The following is a 23,882-nucleotide window of genomic DNA, read 5'->3' as shown; positions in this document are numbered from 1 at the left end:
GGGTCTATCACGACCAATTGTATCATAAAGCCGCCTTGCTCCGACTGTATTGTTGCGTTTCCACTTGCGGCGGTAAGTTATTCAAACCCATCCATTATTACTCCATACGAACCATTCTAATCTCATAAGATGTTGCTGTCCTATTTCACCTTCCCTCGTGGACTGCAGCAGGCTCCAATTGTTAATTAGCTCTCCAATTATCTCTCAATCCTGCAGCCAGTATATTTCAATTTCTTCCCCTCCACCCAGAGGTTGTGTGACTTTCCTCAAATTCTAGGGCCAGGGTTCTGTCTGTTCCCCCACCCCTCACACTCAAAGACCCTGCTCCCACCACCTACTCAGGAAGAGAGTTCCAAAGACTCTCAGCCCCCAGTGAAAGATTTTACCTCATAGAATCATAGAATTCTTAATAGTGCAGAAGAAGGCCATTTGGCTCATTGAGTGTGTACCAACCACAATTCCACCCAGGCCCTATCCCCGCAACTCCGTGCATGTACCCTAGCTAGTTCCCCTGACACTAAGGGGCAATTTAGCATGGCCAATCCACCCAACCTGCACATCTTTGGACACTAAGGGCAATTTAGCATGGCCAATCCACCCAACCTGCACATCTTTGGACACTAAGGGGCAATTTAGCATGGCCAATCCACCCAACCTGCACATCTTTGGGCACTAAGGGGCAATTTAGCATGGCCAATCCACCCAACCTGCACATCTTTGGACACTAAGGGGCAATTTAGCATGGCCAAATCCACCCGACCTGCACATCTTTGGACACTAAGGGGCAATTTAGCATGGCCAATCCACCTAACCCACACATCTTTGGAATGTGGGAGGAAACCGGACCATCCGGAGGAAACCCACGCAGACATGGGGAGAACATGCAAACTCCACACAGACAGTCACCCAAGCCAGGAATTGAACCCGGGTCCCCATCACTGTGAGGCAGCAGTGCCAACCACTGTGCCACCATGCCACCCATAAAAGAAGCGTGAGGTGCGCCTGGGATTTGAACTCGGGATCTCCTGCATTTTAATACAGTTCCCTAAGCGAGAATCGTACCCCTAGACCAATGAACCAATCACAAGTGTTTTGGAATTGTAGTCAAGTGGTTTTATTATCACTGTCGAGAGGAAATAGCAGAGAATGGTTTCGATCCTCTGGGTGGTGGGCTTCCGCTGCACCACTCTGCTCTGCAGTTTAAATGGGCGACCCCTTATTGTTATGATGTGGAGGTGCCGGCGTTGGACTGGGGTGGGCACAGTAAGAAGTCTCACAACACCAGGTTAAAGTCCAGTGGACTCACCTGATGAAGGAGCAGCACTCTGAAAGCTCGTGATTCCAAATAAACCTGTTGGACTCTAACCTGGTGTTGTGAGGCTTCGTACCGTGCCCTTATTTTTAAACATTGACCCTTCCTCCCCACCGGTTCTGGATTCTCCCACAAAGAGGGAACTATCTCTCCCCACCTGCTCCATCGTTTCCCCCGCTTGAAAGACACCCAGCCATTATTTCTACCGCTTCCATGTACAACGGCCAAACTGTAACACAAATGGCACCAGATGCCGGTTATCGGTTACCTGGAGCCCCGCACACGGTGTTAATCGCTGTCGACTGGGAAGAAAGCAGCTCATCCAAGAGTCTTTGTGCAGTGGGCAGGATCTGCAGGGGACGAGAGAGAGAGAGAAATGAGTCCACAAGGCAAGAATTCAACAAAGCAACTGATCTCTCACCTAACAGGATTTTGGCAACAATTTAAGCACAACCTTGCATCCAGTCTCAAAAAATGTATCAGACCATCCTCCCCCTGTGATCCCATTGACACTTCTAAGATTCTCACAGAGGGTGACAGGGTAGATGTGGGTAAGACGATTGCCCTGGTTGGTGAGTCTAGAACCAAAGAGAAGTGTCAGAGTAAAGGGCAAGGCCACTTAAGACTGTGATGAGGAGGAATTTCTTCACTCAAGAGAGTCTTTGGAATTCTCCGTAGCGGCTCAATCACTGAGCGTGTTTGAGACCCGAGTTCGATTCCCGGCTTGGGTCACTGTCTGTGTGGAGTTTGCACGTTGTCCCCCGTGTCTGCCTGGGTGTCCTCCGGGTGCTCTGATTTCCCCCCACAGTTCAAAGATGTGCGGGTTAGGTGGATTGGCCGTGCTAAATTGCCCATAGGGGACAAGCTAGGGTAAATATGTGGGGTTACAAGAATAGGGCCTGGGTGGGATCGTGGTTGGGTGCAGATTTGATGGGCTGAATGGCCTCCTTCTGCACTGTGGAGATTCTATGAAAACACAGTATGAAATGACAGCAAACTATGAGAATCATCTCCACTTTCCCATTTCCAAGGCTCTCAGAGACAACTCTTGTTGAAAAAAGTATACTCCACTGTAACCTCTCCGGCCTGGAATGATTGGGATGGAGACATTTTTGGATTTGGCATTCTTTTGGATTATAGGATGAAGTTAGAATCCCTAACAAGAAGTGAGAGAGCCAGAAAATGCCATACAGAAATGTGGGAGGTGATGGCCTCGTGGTATTATCGCTAGACTATTAATCCAGAAACTCAGCTAATGTTCTGGGGACCCAGGTTCGAATCCCGCCACGGCAGATGGTGGAATTTGAACTAAAAAAATATCTGGAATTAAGAATCTACTGATGACCGTGAAACCATTGTCGATTGTTGGGAAAAAACCATCTGGTTCACTAATGTCCTTTAGGGAAGGAAATCTGCCGTCCTTGCCTGGTCTGGCCTACCTGTGACTCCAGAGCCACAGCAATGTGGTTGACTCTCAACTGCCTTCAGGAAACTAGGGATGGGCAATAAATGCTGGCCCAGCCAGCGACGCCCATGTCCCATTAATTTTTAAAAATTACCCGAAGCATAAAAATATGTTGGAGAGATGGTGAAGACTCAATGGGCCGAATGGCCTCCTTCTGCACTGTAGGGATTCGAAGATTCAATTTCCACTTCCAACGTACTGTGCTAAAATGATGCTGCAAGTCTGCTCTAAGCATTTCCAGACAACTGGCATCGCACAAAAATAAATATTTGAACTGGAGAGGTTACAGAACATTATGTAAACTATGATCGTTTTGACAAAGTTACATTCTGAACAATTCAAAAGCTACACTCAACAGTTTTTGCCCCCTAGTTTCATTCATCCATACAGACAACAGTGAAACGGTGTCAGGATTTTGCGCCAATTCCAATGGTTCTCACCGGTTAGCCGATAATTCCTTACCTGCTGAGGCAATTCGCTGATCAAATACTGAGCAAACTTCTGCAGCTGATCCCTCTGCAGTCGGGACAGTGATTCAGACACTGGTGCTCGCAAACACACCGCTGAGGCCTTCGAAAGAAAGAAGGAAACATAAGAACACAAGAACTAGGAGCAGGAGTAGGCCATCTGGCCCCTCGAGCCTGCTCCGCCATTCAGTAAGATCGCGGCTGATCTTTTCGTGGACTCGGCTCCACTTACCCGCCCGCTCACCATAACCCTTAATTCCTTTACTGTTCAAAAATCTATCTATCCTTGCCCTTAAAAACATTCAGAGAGGCAGCCTCAACTGCTTCACTGGGCAGGGAATTCCACAGATTCACAACCTGAGCTTTCACAAATGGTGACTTGACAGAAAGGGGGGGGGGGGGCCAAGGGGCAAAAAAGAAAACACAATCTAAAAAAGGGAGGAACAAAAACACTTGTTAACAAGTTTTTAAAATGACAATCACACAAGATCCTCAGGCATTGGACTCGAAGAGTCAGAAAGAACCTACAAAATACTTCAAGATTACCCTTCGAGAATCCTTCGAACCTATGAAAAATACTACAAAATTGATTTTGATTTGATTTATTATTGTCACATACGGTGAAAAGTATTGTTTCTTGCGCGCTATACAGACAAAGCATACCGTTCATAGAGAAGGAAACAAGGGAACGTAGTGTTACAGTCACAGAAAAGAGTTAGAATGAAGTTTTAGAAGCATAGAACGAGAGTAAAAGATAGAATTGGAAGGTATGCTGGGTAGAGCGTGCAAGAAGTCGCCTCACTCCAGCGCCATCTTGGATATGTGCAGATTAGAAATCGAATGACTAATTTGTGGCTCTGTAGATCAATAACAATGATTAATACCTTGTCCCCACAGCCTCAAAGATTTTGAATCTCAATCCGTTGGGTTTACACTCACGCAAGTTTACTTGTTAAAATATTTTGGATGGCCAATGAACCATAATTCCTACAACATAGAAACCAGAATCAGGAGTTTGCCATGCGGCCCTTCAAGCCTGCTCCGCCATCCATTATGATCATGGGTGACCATCGAATTCAATATCCTGGTTCCCCCCTTCCTCCCATATCCCTTTAGCCTTGAGAATTGTATCTAATTTCTTCTTGAAATCACACAATGTTTTGGCCTCAACTACTTCCTGTGGTAATGAATTCCACACATTCACCACCCCCTGGGTGAAGAAATTTCTCCTCACCTCAGTTCTAAAAGGTTTACCCCTTATCCTCAAACTATGACCCCCTAGTTCTGGACTCCCTCACCATCGGGAACATTCTTTCTGAATCTACCCTGTCTAACTCTGTTAGAATTTTCTAAGTTTCTATGACATCATAGAATCCCTATAGTGCAGCAGGAGGCCATTCGGCCCATCGAGTCTGCACCGACCACATCCCACCCAGGCCCTATTCCCATAACCCCACACATTTACCCTACTATTCCCCTTGACACTATGGTTAGTTTGCATGGCCAATCAACCTAACCCATCTTTGGGAGCGTGGGAGGAAACTGGAGCAGCCGGAGGAAACCCACGCAGACACCGGGAAAACGTGCAAACTCCAAACAGACAGTGACCTGAGGTTGGAATTGAATCCGAGTCCCTGATGCTGAGAGGCAGCAGTGCTCCCCTCTCACACTTCTAGACTCCAATGAATATAATCCTAACCAGTTTCTTTATATGACAAACCTGCCATCCCAAGAATCAGCCTAGAACAAAAATTCCTACCCACAGCAATAACTTCATGAATTAGCAGGAATAAGCTTGAGTCGTGGTACGGTGGCACAGTGGTTAGCACTGCTGCCTCACAGCTCCAAGAACCTGAGTTCAATTCCCGGCTCGGGTCACTGTCTGTGTGGAGTTTGCATGTTCCCCCCACATCTGCGTGGGTTTCCTCCGGGTGCTCCGGTTTCCTCCCACAGTCCAAAGATGTGCAGGTTGGGGTTGATTGGCCATGCAAAATTGCCCCTCAGTGTCCTGGGATGTGTAGGTTAGAGGGATTAGTGGGGTGAATGTGTAGGGTTGTGGGGATAGGGCCTGGTGTGGATTGTTGCCAGTGCAGACTCGATGGGCCGAATGGCCTCCTTCTGCACTGTAGGGATTCTATGATTCTATAGGTATTACTCAGTACGATTATTTGAGGGCACAGTGAGTGCAGAAATACATTTGAAATTTATTAGAAAGGAATGGTACAAAAGGAGGGAACCGCAGTGATGTTCACACTCGAAGCAATGATGGCAGATAAATACACTAGCACTCACCCTGATTCCAGATGCACTCATTGGGACTTGGACGGCCCATTGCCCACATATTCACGAGTTACACTGGACAAAGAAGCTGCGTTAATATAGCGCCTTTCACAACCTCGGGGAATCCCTGAAGTGATTCACAGCCAACGAAGCAATCTTAAGGTATCGCCACTGTTGCAATCGCGGCGACCCTTGCACCTTGGGGGAAAAGCCAGCGCTTTTGTTTTGAGAGCTATCCCTTCACGGCTGAAGTGAGAGCGCGGTAATTGGGACGAGGGGGTGAATTGGACCTCTTGGCTACAGCATGCTTAGCCTCCGAGAGGTAAAACTTCAGCGGCGGTTGCTGTGGAGTTGAAGAAAAGGGTAAAAAGATACCCGATTGGGATATCGCATTGCACTTAGTGCTGTTCAGGAGGGAGACAGGATAGCTGTGTTTAATGCCACACTGACGTGGGAATGCTTGTTTTGAGATGCATCTTCAGTGTATCGACTAATTAAAAAGTGAAATTTCTCTCTTTATTGGAGATACATTTTACTTGCTAATGTTTGAATTTTTCTTGGTTCAAAATCCCCCAATTCTTTTGATCCCCTTTGCCCCCAAGTGCTATATCTGACTGCTTATTCAAAACATGCCATGTTTTGGCCTCAGCTGCTTTCTGTGGCAGTGAATTCCACAGGCTGCCCACTCTCTGCGTGAACTTCCAGTCATAGAGGTTTACAGCATGGAAACAGGCCCTTCGGCCCAACTAGTCCCATGCCGCCCTTTTTTTTAAACCCCGAAGCTAGTCCCAATTGCCCCCGTTTGGCCCATATCCCTCTGTACCCATCGTACCCATGTAACTGTCTAAACGCTTTTTAAAAGACAAAAATTGTATCCACCACCACTGCTACCTCTGGCAGCTTGTTCCAGACACTCACTACCCTCTGAGTGAAAAGATTGCCCCTCTAGACCCTTTTGTATCTCTCTCCCCTCTCACCTTAAACCTGTGCCCTCTAGTTTTAGTCCTATAGAGAGGATATTCATTTTCATCACTCTGTTCTGTTCCCTCTCTTTCCTCGGCCTATGCACTCGTATTGTGATGGAATGGACAGACTGATGACCAACTCCCAGAAAGCCATCAACTGCTACATGCTGCAACAACCCCCAGGCTTAATTGCCCTCCTACTGTCCTCATCCTTTGGGATAGTGCAGTGAGCCCATGACAGCGTGAGACAGAGAGCGAGCGAGAGAACAGCTACACCTCTCTTTTCAACTTCTCCAGCACATTTACTACCACAAGGCTACTTTGGAAAACATGAACTTTCTTCCAAAAGAGTGTTGCACAGGCAACAGACCCAGCATTACTCACTGCGTACTGCTTACACAGGAACAATGCCAAGAGTATGAGGAGCCATTACTTATTAACAGAATCTTTAAACTTGGTTCTACAAATAACCGTTGACAACTAAATCTTTATGCTTTTAAAGGCCCAATCGGACAGAGATTGCGAAGAGGAATTACATTAAAAAGGCTTTTAATCCCCTGGATGGACTGGGCTTCATTCACGACCCTTCATAGTTTCTTGCGGTCTTGGACAGAGCAGGAGCCATACCAAGCTGTGATAAAACCAGAAAGAATGCTTTCTATGGTGCATCTGCAGAAGTTGGTGAGAGTCGTAGCTGACATGCCGAATTTCCTTAGTCTCCTGAGAAAGTAGGCTCCTTAAATCACTCCAACTTAATTTTTCCTCCTCTTGTTTGAGTCACTTCATGTCTCTGTCACCCCCCTCCAATCTAACAAACACCGCCTGGTCACCTTCCAGAACTTTCTGTTCCTCAGACAAGCACCCTTCCATCTCCCCAGCATCCATGCCTTCAGCCAGTTGGGCCCCAGGCCCTGGAATTCCACCCATGAGCCCTTCCAGTCTCTCCTGACTCTTCTTAAAATTCACCTCTGTGACCCCGAATTTGGCCACCCTCGCTAACAGCTTCCATAGCTCCGCATCTCTTTCGCTCGATTACCCCTCCGAGAGATGCCTTTGGGATTGTCGTTCTATCCATCACAAGTACGATGTAAACTGAAAGTTGTTGTGGTTTCCATTCGCACCACTTCACACCAATACCATCCACCACTTCTCATATTTACGTTCAATTTAAATGATATTTACTTGCAATTCATCCTCATAACCAGGCACCCTCTAAACATTAGCAGATTCTTTTTCCACTAAACGAATATGCAGCTAATCACTGGGTGAAAATCCAGGGAAAAACAAACCCAGCCTATCCAGTCTCTCCTCATAGCTCAAACTTTCAATCCCAAACAACATCCTGGTGTATCTCCTCTGAGCCCTGTCCAGTGCCATCGCATCCTTCCGATAGTGTGGTGACCACAACTGCACACAGTACTCCACCTGCGGCCTCACCAATGTTTTATAAGTTTGTACCTGGACCTCCCTGCTCCTCTATACTATGCCCCGGCTAATGAAGGCAAGCATTCCATATGCCTTCTTCACCACCCCATCTACCTGTGCTGCTACCTTCAGGGATCCACGGACTTGTACCCCAAGGTCCCTTTGTTCCTCGATACTCCCTAAGGACCTACCGTTCATTGTGTATATCCTACCCTTATTAGACCTCGCATAATGCATCACCTCACACTTATCAGACCATAAGACCATAAGACATAGGAGCGGAAGTAAGGCCATTCGGCCCATCGAGTCCACTCCACCATTCAATCATGGTTGATTTCAACTCCATTTACCCGCTCTCTCCCCATAGCCCTTAATTCCTCGAGAAATCAAGAATTTATCAATTTCTGTCTTGAAGACGCTCAACGTCTCGGCCTCCACAGCCCTCTGTGGCAATGAATTCCACAGACCCACCACTCTCTGGCTGAAGAAATTTCTCCTCATCTCTGTTCTAAAGTGACTCCCTTTTATTCTAAGGCTGTGCCCCCGCGTCCTAGTCTCCCCTGTTAATGGAAACAACTTCCCTACGTCCATCCTATCTAAGCCGTTCATTATCTTGTAAGTTTCTATCAGATCTCCCCTCAACCTCCTAAACTCCAATGAATATAATCCCACGATCCTCAGACGTTCATCGTATGTCAGGCCTACCATTCCTGGGATCATCCGTGTGAATCTCCGCTGGACCCGCTCCAGTGCCAGTATGTCCTTCCTGAGGTGTGGGGCCCAAAATTGCTCACAGTACTCCAAATGGGGCCTAACCAGTGCTTTATAAAGCCTCAGAAGTACATCCCTGCTTTTGTATTCCAAGCCTCTTGAGATAAATGACAACATTACATTTGCTTTCTTAATTACGGACTCAACCTGCAAGTTTACCTTTAGAGAATCCTGGACTAGGACTCCCAAGTCCCTTTGCACTTTAGCATTATGAATTTTGTCACCGTTTAGAAAATAGTCCATGCCTCTATTCTTTTTTCCAAAGTGTACGACCTCGCACTTGCCCACGTTGAATTTCATCAGCCACTTCTTGGACCACTCTCCTAAACTGTCTAAATCTTTCTGCAGCCTCCCCACCTCCTCAATACTACCTGCCCCTCCACCTATCTTTGTATCATCGGCAAACTTGGCCAGAATGCTCCCAGTCCCGTCATCTAGATCGGATTTAATCAGGATTAAATTCAGTCTGCCATTGCTCTGTCCAATGGTACCGTGGTCAGCACTGCTGCCTCACAGTGTCAGGGACCCGGGTTCGATTCCCGGCTTGGGTCACTGTCTGTGCAGAGTCTGCACGTTCTCCCCCATATCTGCGTGGGTTTCCTCCGGGTGCTCCGGTTTCCTCCCGCAGTCTGAAAGACGTGCTGGTTAGGCGCATTGACCTGAACAGGTGCCGGAGTGTGACGACTAGGGGAATTTCACAGTAACTTCATTGTCGTGTTAATGCAAACCTTATTTGTGACTAATAATAAATAAACTGAACTAAAAAACTGATAGCCAAGTTCCGCACACATGAGGACGGCCTAAACTGGGATCTTGGGTTCATGTCACACTATCAGTAACCCCCACAGCTTGCCTCCTGGACTTGCAGAATCTCACTGGCTGTCCTGTCTGGAGACAATACACATCTCTTTAACCTGTGCTTAATGCTCCCTCCACTCACATTGTCTGTATCTTTAAGAGCTGGTTGGCTGTAGAGATTCGCATTCTAATCAGTATTCTGTAACTTGATTTTGTGTCTCTGTGCCCTGTTTGAGAGCAGATATCCACTCCATCTGATGAAGGAGCAGCGCTCCGAAAGCTAATAGCATTTGCTACCAAATAAACCTGTTGGACTTTAACCTGGTGTTGTTAAAACTCTTACTGTGTTTACCCCAGTCCAACGCTGGCATCTCCACATCATGACTTCACCTGTGACCAGCGAAGATTTAAATCTCTCCATCAGGGCCCCTGCAATCTCCTCCCTTGCCTCCAATAGAAGCCTGGGATACATCTCATCAGACCCTGGGGATTTATGCACCTTTATGCCCGCTAAAACATCTAATATCTCCTCCTTATTAATCTTAACGTGCTTTAGAACTTCACCGTCCCAACTGAAGTCTCCAGCTACAATGTCTTTCTCCTTAGTCAGTACAAAAGCAAAATATTAATTTAAGACCTCGCCCACATCATCCAGCTCCACGAACAGGTTGCCCCTTTGGTCTCGAAATGCGGCTTCTCTTTCCGCTCCTATGTCTTATGGTCTTATGGTCTGATAAGTGTGAGGTGATGCATTATGCTCTTAATCATAGAATCCCTACAGGGCAGGAGGAGGCCATTTGGCCCATCGAGCCTGCACCAACAACAATCCCACCCAGGCCTCATCCTACTAACACCAAGTACTTTACTCACTGATCTCCCTGACACTAAAGGACAATTTAGCATGGCCAATCAACCTAACCCGCACATCTTTGGAGTGTGGGAGGAAACCGGAGCACCCGGAGGAAACCCACGCAGGCACGGGGAGAACGTGCAAACTCCACACAGTGACCCGAGGCCGGAACTAACCCGGGTCCCTGGCGCTGTGAGGCACAGTAAGAAATCTCACAACACCAGGTTAAAGTCCAACAGGTTCATTTGGCAGCACAAGCTTTCGGAGTCTCAGGCTCCTTCATCAGGTGAGTGAGGAGTTGTGTTCATAAACAGGGCATATACAGATACAAACTCAATTTACAAGATAATGGTTGGAATGTGAGTCTTTACAGGTAATCAAGTCTTAAAGGTACAGACAATGTGAGTGGATAGAGGGTTAAGCACAGGGTAAAGAGATGTGTATTGTCTCCAGCCGGGACAGTTAGTGAGATTTTGCAAGCCCAGGAAAGTCGTGGGGGCTACAGATAGTGTGACATGAACCCAAGATCCCGGTTGAGGCCGTCCTCATGTGTGTGGAACTTGGCTATCAGTTTCTGCTCAGCGACTCTGCGCTGTCGTGTGTCGTGAAGGCTGCGTTGGAGAACGCTTACCCAAAGATCAGAGGCTGAATGCCCATGACTGCTGATGTGTTCCCCGACCGGAAGGGAACACTCCTGCCTGGTGATTGTCGAGCGGTGTTCATTCATCCGTTGTCGTAGCGTCTGCATGGTCTCCCCAATGTACCATGCCTCGGGACATCCTTTCCTGCAGCGTATCAGGTAGACAACGTTGGCCGAGTCGCAAGAGTATGTACCGTGTACCTGGTGGATGGTGTTCTCACGTGAGATGATGGCATCTGTGTCGATGAGCTGGCACGTCTTGCAGAGGTTGCTGTGGCAGGGTTGTGTGGTGTCGTGGTCACTGTTCTCCTGAAGGCTGGGTAGTTTGCTGCGGACAATGGTCTGTTTGATGTTGTGCGGTTGTTTGAAGGCAGGAAGTGGGGGTGTGGGGATGGCCTTGGCGAGATGTTCGTCTTCATCGATGACATGTTGAAGGCTCCGGAGAAGATGTCGTAGCTTCTCTGCTCCGGGGAAATACTGGACAACGAAGGGTACTCGGTCCGCCGAGTCCCATGTTTATCTTCTGAGGAGGTCGGTGCGGTTTCTCGCTGTGGCGCGTTGGAACTGTCGATCGATGAGTCGAGCGCCATATCCTGTTCTTATGAGGGCTTCTTTCAGCGTCTGGAGGTGTCTGTTGCGATCCTCCTCATCCGAGCAGATCCTGTGTATAAGGAGAGCTTGTCCATAGGGGATGGCTTCTTTAACGTGTTTAGGGTGGAAGCTGGAGAAGTGGAGCATCGTGAGGTTATCCGTGGGCTTGCGGTACAGTGAGGTGCTGAGGTGACCGTCCTGAATGGAGATGCGTGTGTCCAAGAATGCAACCGATTCCGGAGAGTAGTCCATGGTGAGTCTGATGGTGGGATGGAACTTGTTGATGTCATCATATAGTTGTTTCAGTGATTGTTCACCATGAGTCCAAAGGAAGAAAATGTCATCGATGTATCTAGTGTATAGCATCGGTTGAAGGTCCTGTGCGGTGAAGAGGTCTTGTTCGAACCTGTGCATGAGGATGTTGGCATATTGAGGTGCGAATTTGGTCCCCATAACTGTTCCGGTTGTCTGGATGAAGAACTGGTTGTTGAAGGTGAAAGCGTTGTGGTCCAGGGTGAAGCGGGTGAGTTGTAGAATTGCATCTGGAGATTGGCAGTTGTCGGCGGTGAGTACTGAGGCAGTTGCAACAATGCTGTTGTCGTGGGGGATGCTGGTGTAGAGTGCCGAGACATCCATTGTGACGAGGAGTGCTCCTGGTCCAACGCCAGCATCTCCACATCATGGCTGTGAGGCAGCAGTGCTAACCACTGTGCCACCTTAATATATTTATAAAATGCCTTGGGGGCGTTTTCCTTAATCTGCCAATGATATTTCGTGGCCCCTCTTTGCTCTCCTAATTTCCTTTTGTTAATTCCCCCAAAGCCAAGTCCAACTGAAATCAGATACTTGTGGCAATGAAAGATGGCCGCTGAGCACAGTGATCCAACTCAATCCAGGGAAAGGAGATCTGCCTACCCTACCTGGTTTGCCCCAACCAGGACTCTTTAATGCCCTCTGTGCAACTGGCGATGGACAACAACAAAAATGCCATTGCTCCAAACACCACCCACATCAAATCCTTGATAAAAATTCAAATAGGGTGCCGCACAAACAACTCCGGCGGATTTAAAGGCGGCTTCGTAAAGAAAATTAGACGCAGAGACTGAGGAAAAGCAGTGGCCAGACCTGTAAGATTTACAGGTCAGCGTTTTAACTCGCTGTTCCAGCACAGTGAATTATTCAATTACTGAGAGGCACTCTGACCTGAACACCAGGTCACAAGATACACAAGTGAGCAAATGACCATAAATTATGCCACACTTGGATCCCAGAGCTGTAAGATTCCAAAAGCGATACTGAACACTCCCTGAACCAGGAAACTGCTGCTGGATTGACGTAAAAGAACTCAAGAAGTAAACTGCATCATCCCCAACCCCTTCCCCGAGGACGCTTTTACTCCAGGATTATTTGACGCTCAAGGGAGGGAAGGCAAACCCTAGATCTATTGGACTTCTCTCTTTCTGCCTCCTGTACAGAAAGAGTTAGACAAAACAGGGCCTTCATATTTCACTCAGTCAGTGTCTATTACACTTTGAGGTTGCTCAGTCCAGGGAAACTGTGAAGGGTGAGTAGGGGGCAGGAGTCAGTCACACTAAATAACTGACAGCTTGGGCAGCACGGTGGCACAGTGGCCTCACAGCGCCAGGGACCTGGGTTCAATTCTGGCCTTGGGTCACTGTCAGTGTGGAGTTTGCACATTCTCCTCATGTCTGTGTGGGTTTCCTCCGGGTGCTCCGGTTTCCTCCCACACTCCAAAGATGCGCGGGTTAGGTGGAGTGGCCGTGCTAGATTGACCCTTAGTGTCAGGGGGACCAGCAGGGTATTTACGTGAGTTACAGGGATAGGGGCCTGGGTGGGATTGTTGTCGATGCAGGCTCGATGGGCTGAATGGCCTCCTTCCGCACTGTAGGGATTCTACGAAAGACCCAAACTCTGCCCTTAGACGGTGAGAGGCAGGAGCTTGAGAACTTGCAGAAGCCGATAGTCCAGTCAATCACATTTAAGGAGGGGGATTAAATATCGAGATGGTATAAGGAAAGAATGGGGATAGAGGGTTAGAGTGGAGTGCTCCCATTGTTGAGGCTGCGGTGACACAGGCAAACTCCTCTGTGTTGTCATATGGTCGGTTCCATAAAGCCATGATCTCTCAAAGCATTCCCACTTTTCCCAACTCCGAAGCTGTGAAGTGAAGTTTCCAACACTTTTGACGGGAGCCGTAACACGTGCAAAGTAAATGCACCCCGGCGCCTTGCCCAGTCTGACGGGGAGATCGAGGGTCTGACCCTTTGGAGATAAAGCCCAGTGATCCATTCTCTAATTATCTGTATTTATCTGAATAAAGGAGCATCATATTTGTGCTTTATTTTACACGCGGAGGAGCATTTCCCGAAACCGGAAAATCCCGCCCGAGGTCAAGGGAACTTTGCTTGGTCCGCCCTCCCCCCACCCGTTACAATTCCCATGGCGGGCAGGATGGAAGAATTTGCCCCGTTATTTCAGTGAGGACAACGAGATTCCTACCTCCTTGACCAAGCTTCTGGTCACACGAGCATCTGAAATAGGAGCAGGAGTAGGCAACTTGGCCCTTTAATCACATCTGACCTGATTGCCACCTCAACCCCACAGTCCCGCTTACTCCCAGTGACCTTTCACCCCATTTTGGCAGTGCAGTGCGACCATCTTATCACCTGGGCAATGCGGTGCATCCAGTTCAGTTGGTGTGCGAGAATTGCTTGCCCTTTATTGGGGCAGTCATCGAATCATAGAAACCCTACAGTGCAGAAGGAGGCCATTTGGCCCATCGAGTCTGCAATCTCACCCAGGCCATATCCCCGCTTAGTTACCCTGCTAATCAACGAACAAAGAAAGAACAAAGAAAATTAAAGCACAGGAACAGGTCCTTCAGCCCTCCAAGCCAGCACCGACCATGCTGCCCGAACTCTAACCTATCTCATCCCAGGACACTAAGGGTTAATTTAGCATGGCCAATCCACCTAACCAGCACACCTTTGGACTGTGGGAGGAAACCCACGCAGACACGGGGAGAACGTGCAGACTCCACACAGACAGTGACCCAAGCCAGGAATCGAACCCAGGTCCCTGGAGCTGTGAGGCAGCAGTGCTAACCACCGGTGGTGCCACGCTTCTGGTGTGAAGATGCTGGCGTTGGACTGGGGTAAACACAGGAAGAGTTTTAACAACACCAGGTTCAAGTCCAACAGGTTTATTGAGTAGCAAATGCCATTAGCATTTGCTACCAAATAAACCTGTTGGACTTTAACCTGGTGTTGTTAAAACTCTTACTGTGTCCACCCTTCTGGGGCAGCTATGGAGAGATTTGATCTTCTGGAACTCAGGAGACTCCGTGGAGGAAAGGGCGATTGTTTTTGGGCGATTAAACATTGAGTGTTCTCTCACATCTATGTAAGGAATTGTTACAGTTACGTCTCTTTTTTGTGGATTCACGCGCTGACGACAGCAGCAAACGCGATTAATCAGGAAATTAAAGTTTTATTCTCTCTACCTTTGTGGCTTTTTAAAGATTTCTGCCATTGGTTTAATTAAAAATTCTGTAAATTTCGAGATGGACTGCAGATTCCGCGGTCATTTAGAAGAATAAAAATGCTACAGACCAGAGATTGGTTTCTGATATTCTTTTTAAAAAAAAGCTTAGCATCTCCAGGCAGAACTGTCGAAATAGGAAAGCGATGGTGTTGTAGGGGCAATGTCACTGGACTAGTAATCCAGAGGTCCAGGCTAATGCTCTGGGGACACAGGCAGCGGAGAGTCGGTGCAGACTCAATGGGCCGAATGGCTTCCTTCTGCACTGTAGGGATTCTATGATTCTATGTGGTTGACTCTTAACTGCCCTTTAAGATGGCTTTGCGAGTTACTTAGCTCAAGGACAATTCGGATTAAGCAACAAGTGCTGGCCCCATCAGTCATGCTCACACCCCATGAAAGAATAAATATTTTTTAGAAAAGCGAAAATGGTTCCATTCCAGTTTGGGACGTAGCTATTTGAATGCCATTATGTACGTCAATATATGGCCACAGTATATGACCCCCCGTGTGTGAATCTTTTCTCAAAAGTGAAAACATTATGTTCAGCAAACCTGAATAAATTTACTCTGGGCGGGATTTTTTTTTAATTCAAGGGGCATGGGCGTCGCTGGCTGGGCAGCATTTATTGCCCATCTCTAGATGCCCGAGGGCAGTTGAGGGTCAACCACATTGCTGTGGCTCTGGAGTCACATGTAGGCCAGACCTGGTAAAGGACGGCAGATTTCCTTCCCTAAAGGATATTAGTGAACCAGATGGGTTTTCCCGACAATAGACAATGGGTTCATGGTTATCAGTAGATTCTTAATTCCAGATTTTTGTTTTATTGAGTTCAAATTCCACCACCTGCCGTGGCGGGATTCGAACACGCGATTCAGGCCTGGTCCCTTTATGTGCTGAGTTGAAATGTTGTATTGGTTTTATTGTTAGCAATCTTTGTCGAATTCAGTTTGAACTGAAGCTCACTGGATCTGTAGTCCAGCATTGGAGCCATTACACAACCGTGCCCACTAAATCCAGAGATTAGACTTGCCACTGGCGAGTTCTGTTTTCAATGGGATAAACCTGCTGAGTTTCAGTGCGTCAATTTCGCAGTCACGTCTCGACTGCCCCATGAAGGTTCACGTTACCATCTTTCCGCCCAAGTTCCATTGATCAGCTCTGTTTCAGTGGAAACATTGCCACCTCTTATCTCACTGATGTCACTCCAGCCTCAAACCTTACACCGGCGCGCGATGAATAATTCATGACCTCAAACAGATTTCCCAAGAAATACTCTGGGGAAAAAGTACTGACGGGCGAATTTTCCCCAATCGGAAGATCGTGCGGTGTTAAAATGAGAGCTGGACTACTCAATGGTGATGTCAGGAAGCACTCTCTTTGCACCAAGGATAGTAGAATTCTTGTACTCTCCACCCCCAGAAGGTGTTGGGGGGAAGGGGGGTGCAATTGGAAATGTCAAAACTCATATTGAGGGTTACAGAACCAGGAGGCGTACATGGAGTTAAGGTACAGATCCGCCATGGTCCGATTGAATGGCAGAACTGTCCCGAGGGGCTGAATAGCCTGATCCAATTCCTATTCTTCAATCCAGGCCAAGAAATACTAAGAGGGAATGAGTCTGTATGACAAGAAAGTTCCGAGGGTCTCTCCTTTGTCAGATTCTGACTGTTGGAGATCTCATGTCTGAAATATTAGCTTGCCTTTGCTTCTTTCAGATGCAGACCAGCCTGGGGGGATGGGGGGGGGGGGGGGGGGGGGGAGCAGAGTGGTATTGTCACTGGGCTAGAAATCTAGAGACCCAGGGTAATTGCTCTGGGGAGACCCAGGCTCAAATCCCGCCATGGCAAGTGGTGAAATTTGAATTTAATAAAAATCTGGAATTAAGAGTCCAGTAATGACCACTGTTGGAAAAGCCCATCTGGACTAATGTCCCTTTTGGGGAAGGGAATCCCACCCCGTCTGGGCTACACGTGACTCCAGGTCCACAGCAAAGGGCGGCACGGTAGCACAGTGGTTAGCACTGCTGCTTCACAGCTCCAGGGACCTGGGTTCGATTCCCGGCTCGGGTCACTGTGTGTGTGGAGTTTGCACATTCTCTTCGTGTCTGCGTGGGTTTCCTCCGGGTGCTCCGGTTTCCTCCCACAGCCCAAAGATGTGCGGGTTAGGTTGATTGGCCATGGTAAAATTGCCCTTAGTGTCCTGGGATGCGTAGGTTAGAGGGATTAGTGGGTAAAATATGTGGGGATATGGGGGTAGGGCCTGGGTGGGATTGCGGTCGGTGCAGACTCGATGGGCCGAATGGCCTCTCTCTGTGCTGTAGGATTTCTAAGATTTCTAAGACTCTTAACTAATCCTGAAGGGCGAATAGGGGTGGACAACAAGTGCTGGCTCACATTCTGTAAACCCTGCTGCTTACTTACCGCCAATCCCATGTCCATACCAGATTTTTCTTTTTCCTATTTAGGCTTGAATTTATGAATCTGGGAGAGAGAGTTTATTCCCTCTCTCTTTAAAAAGCATCGGACACACATTACCAGAATCAAACTGCCTCTATGGGAGCTCCGATCTGGCCATGGGACTGACCCACTCTAGATGTGAATCATAGCAGCCTGACAGTACAGAAAGAGGCCATTCGGCCCATCAGGTCCGCACCGTCAACAATCCCACCCAGGCCCTATCCCTGTGATCCCACGCATTCACCCCACCAATCCCCCTGACACCAAGGGTCAATTTAGCACGGCCAATCAACCTAACCCTCACATCTTTGGACTGCGGGAGGAAACCGGGCCACCCGGGGGAAACCCACGCAGAGACGGGGGAGAACGTGCAGACTTCGCACAGACAGTGACCCAAGCCGGGAATCGAACCTGGGTCCCTGGCGCTGTGAGGCAGCAGTGTTACTATGCCACCGTGCCGTGTATGAATGTCCTGCTATCTTTGGACAGCATGGTTTCTGGGAGTAGCTTTATTCTTGGGGGGAGCGGGGGGCCGAAATAGAGAAAATAGCAAGAACAACCTGCATTTATATAGCACCTTTATAGAGTAAAATGTTCTCAGGTGCTTCACAGGAGTGTTATTAAACCAAGTTTGACAAAGAATGACTCAAGATGGACTGCAGGATCTCACCAAGGCTCTCTTAGACAGCACCTTCCAAACCCATGACCTCAACCATCTAGAAGGACAAGGGCAGCAGTCACATGGGAACACCACCAGCTGCAAGTTTCCCTCCAAGTCATCCCATTGAATCCTACAGTGCAGAAAGAGGCCATTCGGCCTATCAAGTCTGCACCGATCACAATCCCACCCAGGCCCTATCCCTATAACCCCATGCATTTACCCTAGCTAGACCCCCTGACACTAAGGGGAAATGTAGCATGGCCAATCCACCAAACACACAAATCTTTGGACTGTGGGAGGAAACCGGAGCACCTGGAGGAAACCCACGCAGACACGGGGAGAACGTGCAAACTCCACACCGACAGTCACCCAAGCCGAGAATCGAACCCGGGTCCCTGGCGCTGTGAGGCAGCAGTGCTCACCGCTGTGCCACCCCAAGTGTGCATATCGCCGTTTCTTCACTGCCACTGGGTCAAATGTCTGGAACTCCCTCCCTAACTGCACTGTGTACTATACCAGGTGGACTGGTTCAAGAAGGCATCTCACCACCACCTTCTCAAGGACAATTCGGGATGGGCAATAAATGCTGGCCTAGCCAGCAATGCCCTCGACCCTTGAATCAAGAAGAAAAACGTAGAGAGGTGACCAAAAGCTGGGTTGAAGAGGTAGGTTTTAGGACGCATCTTAAAGAAGCAGAATAAGGTAGAGAGACGGTGAGGTTTAAGAAGGGAAGTCCAAATCGTAGGGCCCAGGGAAATGGCACATGTTCAAAACTCATTGACGTCCAGTACTGAAAAGAAGCGACTGAAACATCGGCAATTCTTACAGCCTTCGTCCACGGTGTATTTGCTCACTTTCTGGTAGTGTGTCCCAAATGTATATTTCCCCCCAACTTAGTCTCATTCGGATCCAAGATTGGCACTAATTCAGACTCTGACTCAGAGCTGGGGGTCAAGGGAAAAGCAAAGCACAGCGGGCAAAGCAGCTACAAGACCTCAACAATGAGAGTATCAGGAGCCAGCTCTCCACATTACCCGAGAATAAAGCAACGAGAGACACTTTCAAAGCCGGAAATCTTGTCCCTGGGCAGACAGAGCACTGAGCAACAGTCAAAGAACAGCATGGCACAGGAACAGGCCCATCGACCCACCAACTCTGTGCCGACACAGATGCCTCTCTAATCTAATATTTTCTTGCCTCTAACGTGGTCCATATCCCTCTATTCCCTGCCGATTCACGTATCTATCCAGATGCCTCTTGAATCCCTACATTACAAAAGGAGGCCATTCGGCCCACCGACCACAATCCCACCCAGGCTCCACCCCCGCAACCCCAGACGTCCACCCTGCTAATCTCCCCGACACCAAGGGGGCAGCCCAGCCGCACCGATCCACCTAGCCGGACATCTTTGGAGTGGTTTCGCTTCAGCTTTCTCAAACCCCTGACCCTTAACACCCCAAACCGAGCCTCACTCTCCATCCCCCTAACCCTCCACCCCCAACCCTCCACCCCTCACCAGTACACTGGCAAAGTGTTTTGTGAAGTGATGTGAAAGTGTGAGTGGGCTCCACTGTTTTAGGGCCTGGACCTTTTTTTTTGGAGTGGAGAATCTTACTCCATTACCCCATCTTTGTCCGGGTTCCGAACTTGAGTTTGCAAAGATGTAAAGAATGTAAAACTGCTGGGAGGGGAAAAAACATTGCGAGGTCCCTTTAAAAGCTGGTGTTCTGTTTCAGTGCTTGGAGGTTTCAAATGCAGGTGCATATGGGGGTCCCAGACTGAAACATCGATATCCAAGGCCAGGCAGCAGAGTTGCCTTGGTAACAGGCTTCAGGCATTTGAACATTTTTGAATTCAGCCGATCAACTTAAATTCAATTGAGATACCAAGAACCTATAACATTTGAATTTGATGGTGTTGACAATATCAGACCAATCCTATGGTAGGAAAATTGATAGGTCATCACAGGTATAAGAGAGAGTGCAAGGGGGGAAAAAAACAGAAGTTAACAACTGCCACCTCTCAAGTCTCGAGAGGGAGAGAGCAACCCTCAATGCTGCCAGCTTTATATATGTCTTAAGAGAGCGCACCATCTAACTAGCAAAAGGTACCAAATAAGAAAGAATTTACAAACAGAGGAATCCACAGAAGAACTCCAACAACTTCCGAAAGCCACAAAACCTGGTTGTATTTTTTTTTGAGAGTGACTGAATTCTATTATAATATTTTTTGGTTAATGAATGAAAGTTGTATTTATTTGAACAGCATTCCAGTATAATCTTATTTTCTTCGTTATGTTACTTGTTTAGTAAAAGTTCCCGGTTAGTTAAAGAAATAAATTGTTAAGTGTTCATGTTAAAGCGAGTGTCAGGTATTTCTGTTAGTTACCCACTAAACATTACTGAAGGACAGTTCACACCTTCCCAAACACTTTTAACAGGTTATGAGGCGAGGTATTCCTCTTTGGGGGATTCGGCGTGGCTTCTCAAATGAGGAACAACCTCCGCATCGTAACACTCCCTCACCCTTCAACTCAAACTCTCTTGCACTGCAAGTGCGAATCTGGGGTCGATTCCCGGCTTGGGTCACTGTCTGTGTGGAGTTTGCACATTCTCCCCATGTCTGCGTGGGTTTCTTCCAGGTGCTCCTGGTTTCCTCCCACAGTCCAAAGATGTGAGGGTTAGGTTGACTGGCCATGCTAAAATTGCCCCTTAGTGTCAGGAGGACTAGCTAGGGTAAATGCATGGGGTTATGAGGTTAAAGTCCAACAGGTTTATTTGGTAGCACGAGCTTTCGGAGCGTTGATTATCTTGTAATTGAGTTTGTGTCTATATATGCCCTGTTTGTGAAAATATTGCCCCTCTGAATCTTTTTGTATCTCTCTCCTCTCACCTTAAACCTACGCCCTCTAGTTTCAGACTCCCCTATCTTTGGGAAAAGATGTTGACTATCTACCTTATCTATGCCCCTCATTACTTTATGGACCTCTATAAGCTCACCCCTATACCTCCTACACCCCAGGGAAAAAAGTCCCAGTCTATCCAGCCTCTCCTGATAACTCAAACCACCGAGTCCCGGTAGCATGTTAGTGAATAAAAACTCCTTCACCCCTCCAGCCAAGGCAGCTTGCTTGGCAAGCTCATGATATTTGCTGCATTTACTCTGAACAAGGCTCGGAGCTTAAGTTTTGGCATCATCCCAACATCATTGATTCAGGTCACATTCCACCATCCTTCCCAGCCATGTTCACTGGGACTGGCTGAGCTCCAGCTGCACCAAGCTACAGAAACGTTGAGACCTCAGTTGGAGAGCGCACCTCGTCACAAAGAAAGTTCGCGGACCAGTCACACATCACGGGGAGAGAAGACATTTGCCATCACATTCCGCTCTCTCAAACTGCCCAGCGCACACAAACCGTGATCGCAGGACCCCAGCGGCCTGCGAGGGCATGGCAAGGGTCAGCGGGTCTTCAAATCCCTGCTATCGTTTCCCCGGCGTTTACTGAGCTGACCTGCATCGCCTCCTCCAGCCCCTCCTTTGAGAACTCTGCGCTCCTCCAATTCTGGCCTCTTGCCCCTCCCCAGTTTGGCTGCTCCATTGCCGGCCTCGCCTTCACCTGCCAAAGCCCTAATCTCCGAAATTCCCTCCCTAAACCTTTCTGCCTCTCCGCCTCGAAGACCCTCTTAAAATGTACCTCTTGGGTCAAGCTATTGGTCACAACTCCTGATGTGGCCTTTTGTTTGACAATGTTCATGTGGAGCGCTTTGGGACAAAGAACAAAGAAAATTACAGCACAGGAACTTTGGTCCTCCAAGCCTGCACTGACCATGCTGCCCGTCTGAACTAAAACTTTCTGCCCTTCTTCGGATCATAATCCCTCTATTCCCATCCTATTCATGTATTTGTCAAGACGCCTCTTAAAACTCACTATCGTATCTGCTTCCACTACCTTCCCCGGCAGCGAGTCCCAGGCATCTACCATCCTCTGTGTAAAAACACTTGCCTCGTACATCTCCTTTAAACCTTGCCCCTTGCACCTTAAACCTATGCCCCCGAGTAATTAACTCTTCCACCCTGGGAAAAAGCTTCTGACGATCCACTCTGCCCATGCCCCTCACAATCTTAAAGAGAAGAGAATAGAATCCCTACAGTGCAGAAGGGGGCCATTTGGCCCATCGAGTCTGCACCGACCACAATCCCACCCAGGCCCTATTCCCGTAACCCCACATATTTACTCTGCTAATCCCCCGACACTACAGTCAATTTAGCATGGCCAATCCACCTAACCTGCACATCTTTGGACGGTGGGGGGAAACCGGAGCACCCGGATGAAACCCACGCAGACACGGGGAGAACGTGCCAACTCCACACAGACAACTCCACACAGACAGTGACCCAAGGCCGGGATTGAACCCGGGTCCCTGGCGCTGTGAGGCAGCAGTGCTAACCACTGTGCCGCCCCAAGACTTCTATCAGGTCGCCCCTCAACCTCCGTCATTCCAGTGAGAACAAACTACGTTTCTCCAACCTCTCCTCATTGCTAATGCCCTCCATACCAGGCAACATCCTGGTAAATCTTTTCTGTACCCTCTCTGCTGATCAGTCCCAAGAAAAGTCTCTCCGTAGCAAATAAAGAGGAAGGTTAAACAAAATCCAATCAGAACACAAACAAATGACACAGAAAGTAAATGCAAGTCACCGACAAAGGACATGGGAAAGCTACAGCTGACAATAAGTCTTATGCACAGAAGTGGAATTAAGAGACAAAACAGAAACTTAAGTTAACTCCTCTCAGGGTTTGATTTGAGGCAGAAAGTTCAAGATCAAGATTTTCCAAGTGACAAATTTGCCTCCACGGTTGATATCCCGACACTCAATGAAAAATGAATTATTAAAAATGTGTGATCATGGATCAGAACGCGAGAGGATTGTTATTTGGAGTTCGGCAGGGGACAAGTAGATTATTTCGGGGCTGTGAAAGTTTGGGACAAAATTCTCTGCCAACAGATTACAAAATGGCGGACCACTGGACTGTTTCCATTGATCAAAACCAAACCACCTGAAAATATCAAGGGCGGCACAGTGGTCAGCACTGCGGCCTCACAGCGCCAGGGACTTGGGTTCGATTCCCGGCTTGGGTCATCATCTGTGCGGAGTTTGCACATTCTCCCTGTGACTGCGTGGGTTTCCTCCGGGTCCTCCGGTTACCTCCCACAGTCTGAAAGACATGCCGGTTAGGTGCACTGGCCATGCTAAATTCTCCCTCAGTGTACCCGAACAGGTGCCGGAGTGTGGCAACAAAGGAAATTTGGCATGTCAGCTACGACTCTCACCAACTTTTACAGATGCACCATAGAAAGCATTCTTTCTGATTGTATCACAGCTTGGTATGGCTCCTGCTCTGCCCAAGACTGCAAGGATCTACAAAAGGCCGTGAATGTAGCCCAATCCATCACGCAGACCAGCCTCCCATTCATTGACTCTGTCTACACTTCCCGCTGCCTCGACAAAACAGCCAGCGTAATTAAGGACCCTACGCACCCCGGACATTCTCTCTTCCACTGGGAAAAAGATACAAAAGTCTGAGGTCACCTACCAACTGACTCAAGAACAGCTTCTTCCCTGCTGCTGTCAGAC

General features: G+C 48.2%; 1 protein-coding gene across 2 annotated transcripts in view; it reads right to left on the bottom strand.

Annotated features, from left to right (window-relative positions):
- The window catches only part of zswim8 (zinc finger, SWIM-type containing 8), a 201,096-nt gene that overhangs the window by 72,662 nt on the left and 104,552 nt on the right, over positions 1-23,882 (bottom strand). For both annotated transcript variants that reach the window (XM_078199386.1, XM_078199387.1), the window contains exons 6-7: positions 3,240-3,347; positions 1,581-1,662 (exon numbers count right to left, since the gene is read on the bottom strand). In XM_078199386.1, the coding sequence (XP_078055512.1) occupies positions 1,581-1,662; positions 3,240-3,347 (190 nt within the window). The remainder of the gene's footprint in view (positions 1-1,580; positions 1,663-3,239; positions 3,348-23,882) is intronic.

This window comes from Mustelus asterias, chromosome 28 (assembly GCF_964213995.1).
Source record: "Mustelus asterias chromosome 28, sMusAst1.hap1.1, whole genome shotgun sequence".
NCBI lineage: Eukaryota > Metazoa > Chordata > Chondrichthyes > Carcharhiniformes > Triakidae > Mustelus > Mustelus asterias.
This window is presented reverse-complemented; position numbering and strand designations above follow the sequence as displayed.